The following is a 14,232-nucleotide window of genomic DNA, read 5'->3' as shown; positions in this document are numbered from 1 at the left end:
ATACATGCGGGCATGGCTGAGGACCGGTAGCTGCCTGGATCTTGTTCCCTTCGGGCAGTTGCCTGGGCAGCTCAACGGGGTGCCTGCGACGACTCCAGAGGTCAGCCATGCCTGGTCTCTGAGCGAGTCATGGGCTTCAGCAAGACTATCGGGACGGCAACGTGTCCTCAGATTAGATCAAGTCATTTTTTTCGATTCGCCATCATCGACATTTGGGCGAAGATGACCCCAGAGCGCGAGTGCTCGGTTTCTTCAACGCCTTGTTCTGGTCTCCGGCCTTGGGGGTCATCATAGACAGCGCATTCGATGCAGAGACAGGGTGGTGGGGAAAAATGTAGTATACCTTTGCTGGGATGGATGGAAGCTTGTGAATGAATTGGCGACTCTACTGTTGATGGTCCAACTGGAGATGTGGTCCATTCGAGGTCAGCATCGAGACGCGGTAAAAAATGGGGCATGGGGCGTTGCCCGACCGGGTTAATGACATCTTTGCCAGCCGCGCAGATCGTCGTCAATCCACTGTGCGTATAGTCGCAACATTAGGCAGCCTTTTGATCACTGACTCAGATGCGCAAGATTACGACATTGGAGTCTTCAGCTACCTACCAAAGTTAAATTGTGTGAAACATAGTGTAATTGGATAAATGACACTTCACGCTGTCAGATTTGATCTTTACACAGTAAAGTGTAACGCCAAGCTTTCGTCCGTATGCCACTACCTGAGTTACACAGGATATCTGTGAATGTCATATTGTTTTGTATTCACAAACTTCACAGGTAATGCGGATTAAGCCATATGGTCAGAACCATGACTTCTTAAGAAACCCTTCTCTTATGAAGACGACGGGAGTTTTCAATACGGTAGGTAACTCTGTGTCGCACATGTTCCAAGCAGCGCGTCCCCATTGACTAGGAATACGGATACCGAGCACCCTACGAATTACGGAGTAACTTACTGTGTAACTACATTACACAGCATTGTGGTGTGGCTGTCGCCCACCTCACAGCCAAACAGCTTCACAAGCTTGATCCCTGCAACCGTGCCGATCGATCCCAGTCTTTCTTTGGCCACTTGGCCCCAGTTCTGCCTGCACCAAAGTTGGGCCCCACCTGCAAACCTACCCCTCCATTATCGCCCCTTCCCCTTTGACCCAGCCACAGAAGAGCTGCGACTGTGTTAAATACCAAGCTCTGGTAGCTCCAACCACCCCGCTCCAACCCTTGTGTCGGTTTTGGTTTGTGACCGAGAGTCGACGCCCCACCAGCGCAACTTGAAGCCGTTGAGACGCGACCCATCAGAGGGTGTGCGGCCTATTGTAAATCGCCGGTTTTTGTTACAATTGCGCACGTTGTTGTTTGCTTATTTGTTCCTTTTTTTGGTTTCGGTTGGCCCTTGCGAGAATTGCAGCCCCAGCCATGTCTGGCGACGGCTCTTACGCCCCCAAGAGTCCGGACCTGTCGTCCTTTTACTCGGCGGGCCCCACACCGCCGGCGGAACCTGCAGAAGTACCCCGGCAGCAAGAGTTATTATCACAGTCATCCCACTCGAACTTTTCGCATCTGCAGCAGTCTGCTTCCAGCACATATTCACCAGCCGGCGCATATTACCAGCAGCAAGCGCATGCGCCTCAGCAGGAAGACCGGCAGCACTACGGATACAAGTACCAGCTGGCGACACCGCCACAGACCCTCTCACAAGCACGGTCCACAAACAGCTATCCCCATTCCAGCCAAGCACCACCACCGGCAGGATTTGGTGTCGGTGAAGGATATTCGCCGACCGCTCAGCACAAGGACTGTCTCCCTCGCGCACAAAGTCATCCGGGACCCGGACACGCGCAACCGGGCACCAGATACGCCGACACACAGGCTCCGCCGCACCCACCGCAGTCGGCAGCCTACCAGCCTCCTTACCGTGGCAGCTTTCAATATCAGTACCAGCAGACGCAGACAGCGCATCCTCAGATTCCAGCGCCGACTTTCCACCCCCTGACCGCAGCACAAGCTCAAGTGCGCGAGTCCTACGAATACCCCATACCCTCAGCTCCGCCCCCGTCACAACAACCCGAAAGCACAATGCCGCCAAGACGAGCCGCCGCCGCGGCGGCAGCGGCGGCATTGGCCTCGCAGGCAGCGGGATCTGAAGCCAGCACCGACGCCTCGGCCGGGCTCTCCTCCTCCTCCTCCACCATCACCGCCGCCGCCGCCGCCGGCGCGACAACGACGATCGAGCCCGGGCCGGTGAAGACCAAGTTCCCGACGGCGCGCATCAAGCGCATCATGCAGGCGGACGAGGAGGTGGGCAAGGTGGCGCAGCAGACGCCGATCGCGGTGGGCAAGGCGCTGGAGCTGTTCATGGTGGCGCTGGTGACGCGCAGCGCCGAGCTCGCGCGGCAGCGCAACTCGAAGCGCGTGTCGGCGCAGATGCTGCGCCAGGTCGTCGAGGCGGACGAGCAGTGGGATTTCCTGACCGACATCGTCGCCAAGGTCGAGAACGAGGAGAAGAGCGGGAAGGGCGGCGGCGGTGGCAGCAGCAGCAACAAGGTCAAGGCGGAGAGCGACAGTGATGAGGACGGCGCCGGGGATGGCGTCTCTGGTGGTGCCTCTGGGGGGAAGAGGAAGAGGGGTGCCGGTGGTGGGAGAAAGAAGAAAGTCTAGCACGCCCAAGCGACGGCGGGGGGGGGGGGGGGGGGGGGCGGTAGTGCGATGGAGAGAGTGGGAAAGGTTTCTGACTTTTGTTATCCGTGGAGGTGGCAATGAAGTCAAGGCACGGGCCGCGCGGAGAAATTAGGAAGGAAGGGTACAGGCAAACAATCTGACGAACGGGGCGAATTGGCGTTGAGCGGTTGGGACGACTTGGCGAGCATGGGATAGCGATGTTTATGGTTTATTGCGTGCTGGCGATAGTGGGCAAACTGGGCGGGGACTAGGCGGTATTCTGGTTTCGAAGTCAGATTTCATCAGCTCAGAAAGTTTACCTCAAGTAGAGAAGGTAAAGACGGGTATGTCTTCTGCATCGGGTGGGTTTGGAGACAGTTGCTGCGATCGTCCCTGAGCCGAGAAGCATTCGGTTCACTCAATGAGTTGGGTGGGCAAAATCCAAGCTGACATAAACTCCTTCCCTCTTGCAACATGGAACCGCCACCAACGGAGTACATATTCAATTCAACCTTTCAACGCAAAATAGTTCGCTGCCCTCCCCTGTCCCGCCGCCAGGTTGTCCCGTTCTTTGGGTGTAGTCGCTACCTTGCCTAACCGCGCGGCAACATCTTTCCTATGCATGCTCTGGCGGAGAGGCACGGAGAGGCACGCACGCGAGGTGTCGATTCCTCCCATTCTCCGTGCCAGAGCAACACCATCATGGCCGGTTGAGCTGACGGCGCTTGCGCGGCGAGGTCCATGATGCCGGCTCAGGGCCGCTCCGTGACGCCCAACCTCCCCCCGGTCGACGACGAGGCCACCGTCCCTCTCTCCAACCTCTTCAAACCCGGCCTTGATCCCGCAACCGTCGGTGCCGCGACCCGGCCAGCTGGCCGGAGCATTGTTGTCACATCCGACGATCGCCGCTACCGCTTCGAAAGCATCTCAGTAGTCAAAGCAGCCAATGCCCAGCTTGTCCCAGCCTACAGCATTGGATCTTCACCTATGCTCTCATCCTGGGGTCGGTCACCGAGGATGTCACACGTTTGTCACCAACGGCTTCAACTACAGCGGGAACTGGATCGAGGGTACAGTTTCCCCTCTCATATACGCCCCGTGCTTCCCGCTGCGTCTCCGAAGCCTTATTCGGTGATGATGCCTAACCGCCTTTGGAGCGTTGAGCTGACCAGCGGACGACCTCCCACAGTTCACCGCTGCTGTCCATCTTCTGGATCGTCTCACTGCTGTTTGTGTAGGCGGCGCCCTTCATCCCCAACTACTTCCTGGTGAACGTGCAGTTCTGCGTGGTGCCGACGCTCGGCACGAGCCTGCTTGCCATCGGAACGGTATACTGGTTCGTCTGGGCCAGAGTGCTGCCGGCGTTTGGGCACCATATCCAGCACGAGATCATCCAGATGCTGGATGGGAGTGAGCGCGTCAAGTACAAGGTGAGTTTTGCTTGCGTGCCAAGGCGACGAAACGGTTTGGCTGACCTTGACGGTTCAACGCAGAGAGGATCAAGCCCAAGAAGCGGTTGAAGAGACAGAGCCAATGGAGTCGGCAGCGGAAGCAGCCTCTGTGGTGCGTCGCACGGGGGTAGTACAGAAGACGGTTCTTTGCATGATATACTAGCTCCGGAGCTGTTATCCTTTACACAGTAAGAATCAGCGTTGAGATGCACATGGCAAAGCAACGACAATGGCCAGCTTCTGTTCCAATCTCACGGCCCCTGAACTGGACCCCTGATGGCCTGCTTCTGCTCACTGGGCGGTGGACGTTAAAGAGGTCCCGCCAAGACTAATTTCGGCCAATTGTCGGCTATGTTTTTACAACGTTATTACGTAGCCACCATCGCCAAGGCGTTTGCTCTATCGCCAAGGGTTAGTTCGCCAGGGGTATAGGGGGCGGCGCTAGTCCCCCGCTAGTTAGGGTTTAGGTTAAGGTTAGGATGTAGGCTATAGTTAGGGTATAGGTTATCCTCGTTTTCTTTTTTTTGATTTAGTTAAGTTTTCGTAAAGTTGTTGTAGCGAGTCTTTACGATTGTTCGTTGTTGATGTTGCTCGAAGTCGTCGCGGCCTGCCGATTTGTAATTACTTGTATACGGCAGTCTCCGAAATTAGTCTTGGCGGGACCTCTTTAACGACGACCCAGTGGGCCAACAAACTCAGACCCCCCTGTCTCAGGGGCAGGGGTCGCATCCACTAAAGAGCGCCCTGCTTTGGAAGACACCTTGAAGAGCATTGCAAAAAGTTTGATGAACGCCATGCAGACAGACACGGACGGTGGGTAACCAGTTAAGTCCGCGCAAGTGCAGAGCAATCACAGCCCCTACCCCGGCGTCTCCCCGCAGAAGTCATGTCGGCGTTAGGGCCGGCAGCCGGGACGGTCGGCGGGTGGGGCGCACCGACACGGGCAGCGGAGGGCGGCGGAGCAACCCGGAAGCCCCTGTGAATTGGCCAACTGGAGCTTTGGCTCAGGTGTCCTCAACGGTCCTGCATCCAACAAGCTCGACTGCCCGCGCCTGATCGGACCCCTGCCTTTCCCGACGCGTATTCCGTACACGAGGTGGCAGACACTTTTTCGGCAAGACTCTTCATCACGAGATGCTCCAAGGCAGCCATGCTGCAGCTGTTGCGCGCCGCTAGATTCCCCATCGCCGACGTCGAGTGCCCATGAGCAGCAGGACACGGAGAGCATGACCTAAGCTGCCCTTTCTCCCGCCGATTCCCTTCCTCCTCCCCCCCCACCAAGAACCGTCAGAATCGCCTGCCCCACCGTCCGATCTCAATCTCGATCTTTCCGTCGCAACAAATGTCTTGGGACTTGCTGAAGCGGTTCCTCGAGAGCGATGTCTTCAACCAGGACCCCTTCCTTTCGGTGTCGTATCTCTCGTGCGTCTTGTCCCTCAGATCCCCGTGGTGCTGTTCCTGGAGTATGTATCCTGCTGAATCTGTCCTGCTGACCCGGCTGCTTTCCGCGCCGCAGTCGCTATGCCGACCACATCGGCATCCACTATGTCCTCTGCAACAAGCTCCGCCAGTTCCCCTACGAGGATATCGAGTTCTTCCTTCCGCAGTTATGCCACCTGATCATCAGCCTCGACAACGAGTCGATGGCCCTGGAAGAGTTCCTGCTGGACCTGTGCGAGGAATCGGTCACCGCTGCGCTGCTGGTTCGCTATACCCCTTGTTGTGATCTTATACCGGTAGCTCCGAGGGAGAACTACTGCCGCTAATGCCCTCTTGCGCTCGCAGACGTTCTGGCTGTTCCAGACTTACCTCCACGACCTCTCGTCCAACCCCCAGACCGAGGCCTTCAGGACTTGCCGCCGGGTGTACAACAAGGTGCAGCACATCGTGTTCGGGGTTGCCGAGAGCCGGAGACACGACAGGATCACCGAGAATGTGCTGCCGGTGACGGTTCTCGGGAGCTTCGTGCTCGCGAGCGTCGCTTGCCCGTTGCTGCCGCAGTGGGCGGGGCCCCTGGCCGTCGCCCAGGCCCGAAAACCGCGCCCCGTCGTCGACACGATATCCGAGCCCGCCGTCGTCGCGAATAAGAACGTGCCGGCCCGCGCTCGCACCGTCACGGCGGCTAACACTCGGTCGAAGCGAGCCAAAGATGTGCGCAGCGCGAGTGCCCAAGAGACCAAGGGGCAGGCTAGTCCGCTCAAGTCACCGGGGAGATCGGAAGCAAAATCGCCGGCAAGAGCCACGCGACCGTCTTCGAGATCGTCGGCGCTCGAGTCCTCGTCGCGCGAGCAGGAGGATGCGGATCTGCCGGCCCAGCTGGACAGCTTGGCCCTCGACGCACGCCTCAGTTCGGCGTCTCTGCCGCTGCCCGACTCTCGGCCCCGCCTCGCGACGAGGCCGTCGACACCAGTGTCGGCGGGCCTGCGGCCGTCCGAGACTACCTTGTCGAGAAGGCACTCGCACCATGTGAAAACGCTCCTCGGCCAGGCCGACATGAGCCACGTGCAGAAGACGCGGCTGCTGCGGCAGAACTACTTCCGCTGCCAGACGGCCTTCCTGCAGGCGCTACAGGACATCTCCAACCGCCTCGTCGTGGTGCCCAAGCCGGCGCGCCTGAGCGCGCTGCGTGCCGAGCTGGCGCTCATCGCGCGGGACCTACCGGCCGAAGTCGATATCCCGGTGATCTGCCCGCCCGATCTCGTGGACGGCTCTCCCTCCAAGAGCCGCCACCACAGGATCGTCCGGCTCAACCCGGCCGAGGCCACCGTCCTGAACAGCGCCGAGAAAGTGCCGTACCTGCTCATGGTCGAGATCCTGCGCGACGACTTCACCTTTGACCCCGATACGCAAGACAACCAGAGACTGATCGCAACGCTGTTGGCGGAGCAAGGGAGCCGCAAGCGTATCTTCGACTTGAGCGACGCGCCGAGGATACCGCCCGCCTCCCGAGCGCCGGAGCCGGAGCCGGTCATTGATAGCGTCTTCGAGCCGGCCTCGGGAGATCTGGGGAGTTCCCCTATGCTCAGGCCCTCGGACGATGAGATGCTGGACGCGACGCCGACACAATCCCACCACTCCCTACGCCTGCCCGACAACGCCTCCTCTACCGCCGCTCCGGCAGCAGCACCTCCTTCAGACAAGGCGGCGGCGCGGAGCTCGGACGGCTCGACGGGGTCCATCAACCCGCCGGTCCGGAGGAGGCTGACGCTCAGCAACCCGCGCAACAACTCGGTTGACCAACCCGACTTCTCGGCGCTCGCGGTGCACATGCGGACGGCGTCGCAGATGCTCGCCCAGCTGGACGCCACCAGCGGCAAGCGGCCGCGGCAGGAGGTGGCGGCGATCCGGGCGCGCATCATCGCGAGCATGCAGAGCCTGGAAGAGCAGAGCTTCGATCTCGACGACGGGCAGGGGCCGACGTTCGACACAATCATGGCCAAGGCGCAGGCGGCGGCGGCGGCGGCAAACGACGCCAACGGCGGCGAGGGCGGTGGAGGCGGCGGCGACGACGGGGGCGCGGCGGCCGCCGAGCCGAGCCTCAACGCGAACGCTGGCATCGACCGGATGGAGAACGACATCAAGACGGGCGGGCTGCAGCGCAAGGGCGACCGCGACGACCCCAGCGCGGCCGTGTTCGGCGAGGCGTGGGAGACCAAGAAGGAGCGGATCCGCAAGTCGTCGCCCTACGGGTGGATGAAGAACTGGGACCTGGTGAGCGTGATCGTCAAGACGGGGTCGGACCTGCGGCAGGAGGCGTTCGCGTGCCAGCTGATCCGGGTGTGCCACAAGATCTGGGTCGACGCGGGCGTGCCGGTGTGGGTCAAGCTGATGCGCATCCTGGTGACGGGCGAGTCGTCGGGCCTGGTCGAGACCATCGCCAACGGGGTGTCGCTGCACTCGATCAAGCGCAGCCTGACGCTGGCGTCGATCGAGGCCGGGCAGAACCCGCGCCGGCGCATCGCCACGCTCAAGGACCACTTCGTCAAGGCCTTCGGCAGCCCCGACGGCGAGCCCTATCGCGCCGGCGTCGACGCCTTCAAGCGCTCCCTCGCCGCCTACTCGGTCATCTCGTACGTCCTGCAGCTCAAGGACCGCCACAATGGCAACGTCCTCATCGACAACGAGGGCCACATCATCCACATCGACTTCGGCTTCATGCTGTCCAACTCGCCCGGCTCCGTCGGCTTCGAGGCCGCCCCCTTCAAGCTGACCTACGAGTATGTCGACGTGCTGGGCGGCGTCACGTCGCCCGACTTTGACGACTACAAGAAGCTGTGCAAGCAGGCGTTTCAGGGTATGTATTTTTTTTATTCTCTGCAACTCCTTCTTCCCCCTCACCCTCCCCCTGTCCTTTGTTTTGTCACATGGTCTAACGAACCCGCGTTCGCCAGCCCTCCGCCGCTCGGCAGATAACATCGTCGACCTGGTCGCCATGATGGGCCGCGAGTCCAAGATGCCGTGCTTCGGCGCCGGCGTCGCCCAGGTCACCGCCGCTCTGCGCCAGCGCTTCCAGCTGCAGCTCAGCGCCGACGAGGCAGAGCAGTTCGTCGAGTCCGACCTGATCGCCAAGTCGCTCGGCAGCTACTACACTCGCCTGTAAGTGCACTCTGTCCCTGGGTTGTTTCTTCCGTGGGCGGTGGTGCAGGATATGTGTTGACTTGGCCATGTGCGAATCTAGTTATGATACCTTCCAGTATAGGACGCAGGGGATTTACTAGATAAACTAGACCGCCATCTTCGCGCGACGACCGGCAAGTGGAAGGGGTAGCATGGGGAGTGCCCGACTATTTTCCTAATCAGGGGCTGGCGGGAGTGGTCACTTATATACTATGCACACACATCGGCCGGCTGGCTTGGTGTTGTGCTATGCTGTGCTTTGCGGAAGCGGGCTTGTTCCTAGTTCACAGTTGATATTGCGGCATCTTCGACGGCGTTTGTGTGGACTCGGGGAGGCAACGGGTTGGTGTAATAGATGGGGGATGCCGAAAGAAGGAGCAGCGGGGGGGTGTTCATGATGGTCAACGCACACAAGAGTGTTGGCTAGGTGGTTGGTTGTCTACGTAGGGATGTGTGGGCTGGCTACCCTGGAGGGGCGGTATGGTGGCCGGTTTTGTTGCTGGGAGATAGACGCACACCCGTATATATGTAGTGTACATAGATTCGGCGAGGTAATGAGATGATGAGACGCCTCAAAGAAAGGAAGGGTGTTGTGTAGGAGTCTTGAAGCCTTGAAGATTATTTCGTCGCCAAGCGCCGGCCAGTTTGATCAAGAGCACCTTGCTTGGGGTGTTGGTGATTGACCTGAGCGGCGGGGGTGAGTAAACACCGACAGAGGCTCGCGATGGTCGAGTCGCGTGCGGCTTGGTGGAGCAGCAAGCTGCACACCATCTCCTCCGATCACACTCGCGGCGCGGCAATGCCGGCAGTTGGCTCATTACAGTAGCATTGAGTGTGTCAAAATAAGGTAGCAAGACATCCCCGGCGCAATCCCGGTGCAACCCCTTCCCCCCCTACCCGGACCCGAGGCGCGAACGACGTTCCGCCCCGACGTCTCACCCCGCGAGACTAGACAGCCTCACCTAGGCCTGATCTGCAGCACGAATTACCGGATTCGGCACAGTTTGCGATTCCTTTCCGGGGTCAGAATCCGGGAGCGGCACCCGGGCATCGCGAGATCACCGGTGCACTACACTACACTACTGGAAGAGACGGGCAGGGCAGACATGGCGAGGCTGCAGAGGCTGGTTGGTGATGAGATTTGTTCATTTGCTGGGCTGACGTTGTTGTGATGTTTACTATGGCAGCTGCCGGACGCTTCCCAGTTTGTCTGGTGCCCGGCCCTAACATCGCGGGTCGGGAATAACAAGATGTCATCATCAAGGGAGGACGACGTCCCGTGTAAGTGCACTTTTAGTTTCCATTTTCCGAGCCATGGCCACGAGCACCGAGGTCAAGGCGGCGGTGGTGCGACTCTGCAAGCCGTTCTCACGACGGCGGCAAACCTAGTTGTCTCGAAAATGGCGCTTTCAGTGGTCCCAGGGCCTCCGGCAATGGCCGAGCATGGCGCCAATATTTCTCTCAAATGTGCACTTTCATCACTGGAGAATAAGCTGGGGATGGAGGGCAGCACTCCTGTGTATCCGTCTTCCGTACCCTGACGCCTTCCGAAGCTTCGGCAATGGCGCGGCCATGTCCGCTGTTCCTCATCAGGACTGTGCTGTGAACGCCCGGCTGAGGTTCAGCTGACCTCTGCGCTTGTGGTCGAGGTCTCCCGCGGAAACCCCGACTACCTGGTAGTTATCTCCTTGCTGGTTTGTCTCTTGCCAGGGGGCTGCTGCCGGGCTGGACACCCGCGCGGGTCTCCGCGATAACAGAACCGCCACTTACACCATTGACACACCCTTGGATTGGGACTCTATTACCTGACTCCGGATGTCGAACATCGAGCGCGGGATTTGCATTGGCAATCTGTGTATGCCGAGAAAGCCGTCGACCGAAACCGAAATGCCTCATTGTGAAAGGGGCCGGTCAATGGAAGGATCTACCAGTCCTGACTACTGCCATCGTTGATGGTTACTAAGGATGTACACTCACTCAACTCTCTGTTTAAGCCAGCATCAGCGGGGTTTGATTATTCTTTCACACTACATGATGGCTGTCATCACATCTGTTCCCCGTTCCCTATTCACCCCGAATTTTTGCCTGCCCCTCCCCCCTTCTTACCCGCCCCCCCCCCCCCCCCCCCCCCACCCTTGTTGGTTGCACTCTAAGCATCGACGACATTTGGCAAGTCCGATTGCGTACAAACTGAAAACACAAATCAAATACGAAATCAAATACGGAACAGAAACACACGTGACGGGCTCTGCATGGTGAAGAAAAGACTTTCGTGTGGTGAGAGGGTACTGCGATAGCCCAATTTGTTGTTGAAGAGCAGATAGGGAAAGAAGATGCGCCGCATGTTGAAAGTGAAAGTCCGTGTAGCAAAAGCGGTGAAGACCGTCCTCCTTCTCCCGTCTGTTAGTGCCTCCCACCTGTCTCGCCCTCTCTTCGCAGGGCAGCCCGTGCCGATCACCTTGCCCTGGCACTCGGCGTGTGGCATGTCACCCCTGGTGAACGGCCCAGAAACAAGAGAGGCAACGCGAAAGCCTCACTTTTGCGCACCCCGGCGATCCGAGCCAGGAACCCGCTCCTTTGCCGTTCCGCGGCTCCCCCTGTTTCCCTCCCTTACCCCCGGTCCATCTGCGGCATGCCATGATCAATACTGAGGCATCCCCTGCATCGGCGCTGCCATACCCGGCGGCGAGGGAAACACCATCCCCGGCATCGGCCCAGCCGCAGCACCAGCATCAGCAGCAGCACTGCCGGCGGCAGCAGGCGAAGCCGACCCCGACCCCGACCCGGACCCCGACAGCCGCGGAACCGCCACCGGCTCCCTCACCGCATTCCACACCTCCACCTCAAACCTCGGCACCACCTCCAGTCCCGCGCCACCACTACCGGCCGCAAGCGAGGCGATCAACCCACACAAATCCCTCTCCCCCTCCCCGTCCTCCGCCTCCGCCAACACACCACGCCCCTCCGCCGCCCCAGCCCCAGCCCCCCCAGCCGCAGGGACAGGGGACGAAGGGCGGGGAGAAGGGAAAAAGTAGACCACCCCGCCGACAACAACAGCCCTGACCACAGCCCGCAGGCCCGCCAGCGCCGCCGCCGGCGGCACGTCCGCGTGCGCGTGCGCGTTGGAGGCGAACGCGACCGGGTGGCGGCGGACGAAGGCCAGCGCGGCGCGCCGCACGGTGTGCAGCGAGAGGCGCGGCGCCGCGGCGGCGGCAGTGGGGGGGGCGCCGCCGCCGCCGGCGGGCTGCGCGGGGGCAGGGAGGTGCTCGAGCGCGCGGCGGGAGCCGTGGTGGCGCCAGTGGATGTGCAGGATTATGTCTTGGATTTGGGCCTGCGGAGCGGATGGGGGTGGTGCGGGGGCCGGGGTAGGGCATGGGGAGGGGGTGGAAGTTGGGGGAGGCGTGGTGGGTTTGGTGGTGGTGCTGGCGGTGACTGTGGTGGTGTTGGTGGTGGTGGTGCGCGGGATTTTGTGGAAGGGGAACGCGACTGGGGGCGCGGGCGGGGGAGCAGGGGGGCGGCGAGGTGGTGTCGGGTCGATGGGGACGACGTTGATGCCTGGGCGGTAGCCGTGGGGCGGGAGCCCGCCTGGCGGGTATAGGGGCCCCGGCGGCCGCCGCGGCAGGGGAGCATGGCCTATCTGGATGGAAGGGTAGGCGCCTTGAGGTGGCCGCGGGGGTATGGCCCGGGAGAAGCCATGGGGGTTAGGCGGGCGGCGGGAGGGAATGGCGGGCGGGCTGTAGGACATCTCCGAGCCCGACGAGCTGGAGGACGCCGAGCGGGAGCGGGCGCGGGCAGTGGAGGAGGAAGGCGAGCGCGACCTGGAGCGGCCCTGTCGGGTCTTGCGCCTCGCCGCGCTCGCATTGGCCGCCTTGCTCGCCCTGCGGCGGCTGCGCTTCTTCGCCTTGCCAACGGACGTGATCGACACGGTCTCGTCGTCCGACAGAGACTCGCAGTCGTCGAGCGTCAGGGTGGATGAGGCCGAGTCGCTATCAAACACGCCATCGTAGCCGCTGCTTCGCTTGCCGTCCCGCTGCTTGATGCTCGACACCGGCGCAAAACCGTTGGTGGAGATGTAGGTCTGCACCGCCTCGGCGGACTTCACATGCAGCGCTTGCAGGGCATCGTAGACAGACGGCGCAGTCTCGGAAAGCAGAGGCTTTCTGGTGCCGTTCTCGGTTCTCACCACGATGGCCGTGAAGGTCCCCAGGGGCTCCTTAGTTGTGATGACCGAGATTTCGGCAAACCGGTCGCTGATGAACTCGCAGTTCTCTGCCGCTCGGGTGAGCCACGTTAGTGGTTGACGGGGGGCCATTACACAGCATGTAATCCATTATATGACGCAACACGCACCCTTGATCTGAGCTCGCAGGTCGATTGGAGGGGGCGAGACCGCGGGAGCCATTTCGGACCATAGACGTGCAGGAAGTGGAAGTCGGGGGGCTTCGGCGTTGGGGAGGCGCACTAGCATTGGGCTTCACCAACGGGAGAGAGCTGGTGGCGGGTGGCCGAACAGGAACCCGGCACTTGGGGACGGACGACCGAGACCATATTTATAACTGTCCTCTGCTGACGGAGACTGTGTACCCTAGGGCGCCCGTCCGACAAAGGTGAGCGGCTCGGAATGTGGAGGGCGCTAGGTGGCACAAAGCTCAACAGCAAGTAAAAAAGTGAGGCGGTCTTGCATGACAGACGGTGAGAATGCGCGGGTGCCCCGGCAACACACAGAGAGAGAGAGCCCGGAAAGGGGAACCGGGCGGAAGAGCGCACCGGCAAGAGGATGCATCGTAACTGTACAACGACATGCTACATTGACAAAGTACACAGGCCCTCCGTTCGAAACTCCACTCTCTTTCGACAACGGGAAACGAGAAGTTGAGTACCTACCCACCAGCTCGGTGTCAGCGTGGGAGGGCGAGAGAGCGGAAGCGGTGAGCGGTGACCGGGGGGGCGGTACCGAGAAATCTGCATACGGAAGAAGTCAACCCTCGTCGACCTGGATCTCTCGGATCCATACTTTCCTCCCGAAGACCCGAAGACCGGTCGGTCTTCATCCGCTGAATAGAAATCTGTGTAGCCAGCCACATCTTGGCGCACGGCTTTCTGTTCCAAGTGCCTTTGCCGACCTCGCACAGTCGGAGGGCGGTGGGCAAGGGACATGCAACAAGGCAGCCAGCCCGTACCAGCCCATCAAGATGGCAGCAAGCAGTGTCATGCTGTACCATGCTTGCTCATCAGATGGGCTTGTGGTCCTAGACTGTTTTCTCTGCTGCGGTTCGGAGTCGAGTCGGGCACGGAGTGGGCCAAAGAGCGTACTAGAAGGTATTTTGGTTGTACAATTCCACTGCATCGCGAGGAACCGCAGGGCCGCCGTTGGCGGCACCGAAGAACACGAGAGGGGGAAAATAGACAAAGCTCAACAAACACCGCCCGGAAAGCAGGCTTCTTGCCCAGGGTTTGAGCCCCAGCCAGTCCCGGCGCTTGACAACAAGGGCAAGCGACCCGTCCA

General features: G+C 60.5%; 4 protein-coding genes across 4 annotated transcripts; 3 read left to right on the top strand and 1 right to left on the bottom strand.

Moving 5' to 3' along the window:
• The first annotated feature begins 1,236 nt into the window (after positions 1-1,236).
• Positions 1,237-2,679, top strand: THITE_2118919 (uncharacterized protein). Its single transcript, XM_003655285.1, has one exon. It carries the CDS (start codon positions 1,417-1,419, stop codon positions 2,656-2,658), a length of 1,242 nt encoding a protein of 413 aa, XP_003655333.1. The 5' UTR covers positions 1,237-1,416; the 3' UTR covers positions 2,659-2,679.
• Positions 2,680-3,402: 723 nt separating this feature from the next.
• On the top strand, positions 3,403-4,178 carry THITE_155652 (uncharacterized protein; the record flags this gene model as incomplete). The annotated part of the gene is made up of 3 exons (XM_003655284.1): positions 3,403-3,684; positions 3,897-4,088; positions 4,152-4,178. 3 exons carry the CDS (start codon positions 3,403-3,405, stop codon positions 4,176-4,178), a joined length of 501 nt encoding a protein of 166 aa, XP_003655332.1.
• Positions 4,179-5,308: 1,130 nt separating this feature from the next.
• Positions 5,309-9,063, top strand: THITE_2118916 (uncharacterized protein). The gene is made up of 5 exons (XM_003655283.1): positions 5,309-5,531; positions 5,626-5,812; positions 5,895-8,403; positions 8,501-8,705; positions 8,788-9,063. Exons 1-5 carry the CDS (start codon positions 5,452-5,454, stop codon positions 8,825-8,827), a joined length of 3,021 nt encoding a protein of 1,006 aa, XP_003655331.1. The 5' UTR covers positions 5,309-5,451; the 3' UTR covers positions 8,828-9,063.
• A 2,304-nt stretch (positions 9,064-11,367) lies between these two features.
• THITE_2090506 (uncharacterized protein) lies at positions 11,368-13,128 on the bottom strand (the record flags this gene model as incomplete). Its single annotated transcript, XM_003655282.1, has 2 exons — positions 11,368-12,995; positions 13,077-13,128. 2 exons carry the CDS (start codon positions 13,126-13,128, stop codon positions 11,368-11,370), a joined length of 1,680 nt encoding a protein of 559 aa, XP_003655330.1.
• Between the last annotated feature and the right edge of the window lie 1,104 nt (positions 13,129-14,232).

Source organism: Thermothielavioides terrestris, chromosome 4 (assembly GCF_000226115.1).
Source record: "Thermothielavioides terrestris NRRL 8126 chromosome 4, complete sequence".
NCBI classification, from domain to species: Eukaryota; Fungi; Ascomycota; class Sordariomycetes; order Sordariales; family Chaetomiaceae; genus Thermothielavioides; species Thermothielavioides terrestris.
Note: the sequence above shows the minus strand (reverse complement) of the source record. Positions and strands in the feature narration are given on the sequence as shown.